Source organism: Medicago truncatula, chromosome 2, assembly GCF_003473485.1.
Source record: "Medicago truncatula cultivar Jemalong A17 chromosome 2, MtrunA17r5.0-ANR, whole genome shotgun sequence".
In the NCBI taxonomy this organism is placed as follows: Eukaryota; Viridiplantae; Streptophyta; class Magnoliopsida; order Fabales; family Fabaceae; genus Medicago; species Medicago truncatula.
Window position 1 is genome coordinate 20,929,193 of NC_053043.1, and position 4,996 is coordinate 20,934,188.

General features: G+C 36.3%; 1 protein-coding gene across 1 annotated transcript; it reads left to right on the top strand.

Annotated features, from left to right (window-relative positions):
* The first annotated feature begins 2,892 nt into the window (after positions 1–2,892).
* LOC25481296 (F-box/kelch-repeat protein At3g23880) lies at positions 2,893–4,062 on the top strand. Its single transcript, XM_013586218.1, has one exon. It carries the CDS (start codon positions 2,893–2,895, stop codon positions 4,060–4,062), a length of 1,170 nt encoding a protein of 389 aa, XP_013441672.1.
* Positions 4,063–4,996: the final 934 nt, after the last annotated feature.

Here is a 4,996-nt window from a genome sequence, read left to right on the forward strand (position 1 = left end):
AAATTCTTTGCCCTATAAGCTTTGCTTCTGTTGACACCAATACCCCACTTTTGTTGAGCCCTATTCATAATTGTAGTAACTTGTAAGTCCCTATTCTCCCTAACCCTTGTGTGTAGTTTAGATCCTAACCATTTAGAATTCATCATCTTAACTCTATACTCTGGAGCACATGTATGATCCCTTTTATTAACACTCCTCAACTGCCATGTTTCCTCACCTTTAATATTAGCACAGAACATCTGCCACTCACAGCCTTCACCTTTGCAATAAACCCTCATTCTATGTTTATCATTTTTTCTAAACTTTAAATCCCTAGCATTCTCCACAGCATAAGTTCTAACAACATGTTGAAAGTCAATCTTTGTCATAAATAAAGTACCAGGCATCTTGAAAGTTGGGAATTTGAGGTTCTGCACTCCATCTTCATCACTATCTGAACCACTATCCAGCTCAGAGTTATATTCTTCCACATCACTTAATCCCTTGTCCCCCATAACACTTGATTGACCTACTTCTCCTTCATTGTTAACAGATCTCCTAAGATGTTCAATTATGTCATCTTCAAACACAGGGTCTGCAGTAGTTTTCTTCTTAGGTCTTCCTCTTCCTCTTCCTCTCCTCCTACCAGATCCCTCACCTCTAATGGTTTCAGCTTGAACACCAGATTCATTCACATTATCAGATCCCTCACCAGCAACATCTTCAACATTAACAACTGCTTCATTCCCATTACCTTCATTCACACCAGAACTGTGACCACAAGCATTACTTTCAGCATTAACATTTTCTTCATTCAAACCAGAACTGTCACATCCAGCAACATTTTCAGCATTAGCATTAACAATTGGGTCATTAAACACAGGGTCTTCATTTAAGGTAACAGTTGGTTTATTAACTTCATTCCCACCTACAGAACTGTCTAGATTTCCTGCTATATCTTCCCTCTCATCATCTGAGTCACCAAAATGTACCCCTAATGCACTATCTTCCCTCTCAGCAGTCACTTCTTCACCAACACCTTCATTACATTGCCCATCTTCATTCACACCTTCATTCACACCTTCAGGCCCATTCTCATGATCACTAAATAAATCATTCTCATCCACCATTGGGCCTAAGTCATTTAAGTCCACCTCAGGCCCATCTTCATTCACACAACAATTGGGACCACTTACACCACTTTCAGCATTTTTCTCTTCAGCAGTGGGACCTACATCAGTGGGACCTTCATTTGATTCATTAACAACAGGTGGGACAGGTGGGGCCATATATGGATATTCTATCAATGGGTCAAGTTCTACAACATCAGTTTGTGACATAGGGTGGACAACATACAAATGGACCCTATCATATTGAAGTGCAATACTTTGCATCCTTCTACAGCCACTATCACTATTCAAAGGAAAAAACCCACCTTCCATAGAAGGGTCATGATACCACAGAGACTTAAGACTAACATAACCACAATTTTTTAAGGTTGATAACAAAGCAAAGTATGAGAAAAAGTCTGGGTCACAGTCTAGTGTTTCTACTGGTCCTACATATTTAGGGTCCATAAAACAACTAAAATCTCCAGCATGATGCACCACACATTCAAATATTTGGTCCATCTGTTTTTTGTCATTAATATACAAAAGAAACAAAACCTAATCAGATTTATGCACAAAATTCGAAATAATTGGACCACACACCACACAGCAGTATAAAACCCTAATTTAACATATGAAAATCCAACACAACAGACAAAATTCGACTTTTGAGAAGGAATAAACAATAAATAAACCAAATCCATGCATACAAGCAAGCTAAAAGGTAGCGCATTCATTGAAATTTTTTAAATCCATGCCAAAATTTTCGCATTCCAGATCAGGAAAAAAAAATGGTTTTAACTTGATATTCGCAAAGAAGAATACGAAATTAGCCTTAAAAGTTTAGAAATTCATCGAAATCTTCAAAACCCTAGAGACTTTCCAAACCCTAATCAGAATTTTTTTTCTTTTCCGAAACCCATGAGATTAGCGAAGAAGATGCAGAAACTAACCTGGAATTTCGCTTTGATTCGTTATTCTTCTTCGTTTTCCAGATATTTCTTCTTCGTTTTGCAGATTTCTTCACCCAATCGATCTGGCTTTTCTTTCTCCTTCTCTCTCTACGTTTTCTTCCTTCTCTCTCTAAGTTCTCAGAAACGTAACGTTTTGATTACGTGGAAAGCTTACTTGGCCAAAGTTAACGTTTTTTGGAAATAACTAATGGAAGGGACCTATTTCGTAAACGGAGGTATAATTAAGGGACCAAATTGAGACAATTTAAAGTTAAGGGACCAAATTATTTAAAAATAAGTTAAGGGACCAAAGTATGTATTAAGCCTAAATTATACTCCCTCCGTCCCTATATATAAGACCCTTTTGCCAAAATCACGGGAATTAAGATAGTGGATATTTGTATTAAAGTTGTTTGTAATCACTATTGTTTTTACAATTTTATCCTTTAAGAAAGAAGGTTAGTTTATGTTTTCAACATGTTATTTATTGTTGATTGAAGAAAAAGATGTATAATAAATAGGGGCATGTATGTCAAGAAATAATTAATGTAGTTGGAAATAACAAAGGGGTCTTATAAAAAGGGACAAAAAAAATTCTCAAAAGAGTCTTATAATCAGGGACGGAGGAGTATATCAAACTTTCAAAAAGAAGAAATGCTTTGAAACCTAGAACGTTATTTTTTTGACCCGGCAAGGTTGAAGCCTTCCAAAGCCCAGTTGCGTCATGTCTATATCCGACCTAATAATTACCGTAGTTAACCTATAAATTATATTTTTCAGACAAGTAATTTGTTTGCGGCCGTAACACGTGACAGGATCTTTAGCTTCGTTTTATTAGGGTTTATAACGTCATGGTTCCGGTGACTATCCTTCCATCTATTCTCCCCCACGACCTCGTCGCCGAAATCCTATCCTTCCTTGACGTGAAATCTCTTACGAAACTCAAATGTGTGAGCAAATCATGGAACTCACTCATCTCCGATCCCATCTTCGTCCAAATGCACCTCAAGAAATCATCACAAAACCCACACATCACACTGTGTTCGTCTAATGACGGCTTTTTCACACTCCATCCTTTCCCAATACGTAGTTTACTCGAGAATCGGTTTATGGATCATCCTGATCACTACCAATTCGTGGACCGGGGATGTAACGGATTTGTTGGTTCATGCAATGGATTGATATGCATGCTCAGTGATCGTATCGATGGTAAGTATCAAAGCTCTTGCCTCCGTTTCTGGAACCCGGCCACGAGGTCAGTATCGAAAAGACTCGGCTATTCTTACGTTGAGCTTAGGGTTAGACATCTCTATTTAAAATTTTCGTTTGGTTATGATAACACAACCGGAAAATATAAGGTTGTGGCCTATAGTCCCGGTATTGCGAAAGTGTTTAGTTTAGGTGATCATGTTTGGAAGAGTATTGAAAGTTTCCCTTCGACTCCTTTTCGTTGCACTCGTTCTGCTCGGACTGGTTTGGATCAGAATGGTGGTGTCTATTTTAGTAACAGTCTTAATTGGTTTACCCTTTGCAATAACATTGTTTATCTTTACTCGGATTGGAAAGATCTTAACGATACGATTGAACAATTTGGCATTATCTCGCTTGATTTGGGGACGGAGGAATGCACACAGTTGCTCGTACCTCTAGATTTTGATGAAATACCACCTATTATGCCAATTGTTTGCGTATTGGCAGATTGCCTTTGTTTTTGTCATTATTCTAAGGAAAATGATTTTGTTATATGGCAGATGAAAAAATTTAGAGTTGAAGAGTCTTGGACTATGTTCCTTAAATTTAGTTATCAAAATATATGTATTGGTTCTAGTTATTTTGAAGATCGCCATTTATTTCCATTATACCTTTCTGAGAATTGTAACACATTGATATTAGTGAGTGATCGAGGACACGTAGTTTGCTATAATAAGAAAGATAATAGAGTAGAGCGAAGTGATCTTACCCGTGGCATATATCGGCTGGTTGCCAAGGATTATATTGAAAGTTTGGTTTCTGCTTGTTGAAAGTAAGTTCTTCTTTACGATTTACTTCAAATTCTTACGATAGTTTATTTACGTGGTTTAATTCCTTGTCTGATTATTTTATTTATGATACCATTGGTTTGATTGTATTGTTGAATGATATTCTGTTGGCTACTATTAACAGTTTGGCGATCTCTGAAATGAATAAACTTTTGTTTTTCTTATATTTATTATAACTATGAAGATGAAATTGTTCAAGGTACATTATTCCCTCCCTTTTGGAAATTCGTTACCGGGTTGGTCTACAAACGTATTAAAAAAACCGAAGCATGAAAAGTACATTATTTATAATTAGATTTTCTTCTGAATTTGTTCACAACTGTTCTAGTACATCCATAATGATTCATGAAGTGAGAATTACTTTATTTCTACACCAATTCTTGGATATTGTTGTTCTTCTGATATTGCCATAGAATCTATGTAAACACAACTCTTGGTACATGTATAGACTGTATTTAAAGCATCATGGTCAAAACTATTTCTTTCTTCCGATATTGAATTATGCATTTATTTTTTCTCGTGTTTCTGTTCTATTTTTGTGCGTTGTAGGTCTACAACCCAACTTCAAGCACAAGCATTGTGTATGGTACATGATGGAATAATGGGAAGAAAGGATGAAAGCGTTATTGGAGCTTCAATTTCTTCATTTATAGCACAAACATTTATATTCTTGATGTGTATCTTTTAGGTTTTTTTTCTTGTCTTCTTCAGATAACATTTGAATCAACACACTGCTTGATCATTATATTCTTTGTGTAAAGCAAGCAAAAGTCTCCAATTCTATATAACTGAAATTGCCTTTGTCTCTCATAGTTCTTTGACTACTCTTTTTGTTATGCGCCATAGCAATCGAACAATCTGTCTCTCGGTCACAATGGAAGGTGCATCGCATATCCGACTTCTTGAATCGATTTTT

Coding starts and splice junctions, on each gene's coding strand:
- LOC25481296 (XM_013586218.1), top strand. CDS start 2,893: ATGGTTCCGGTGACTATCCTTCCATCTATTCTCCCCCACGACCTCGTC.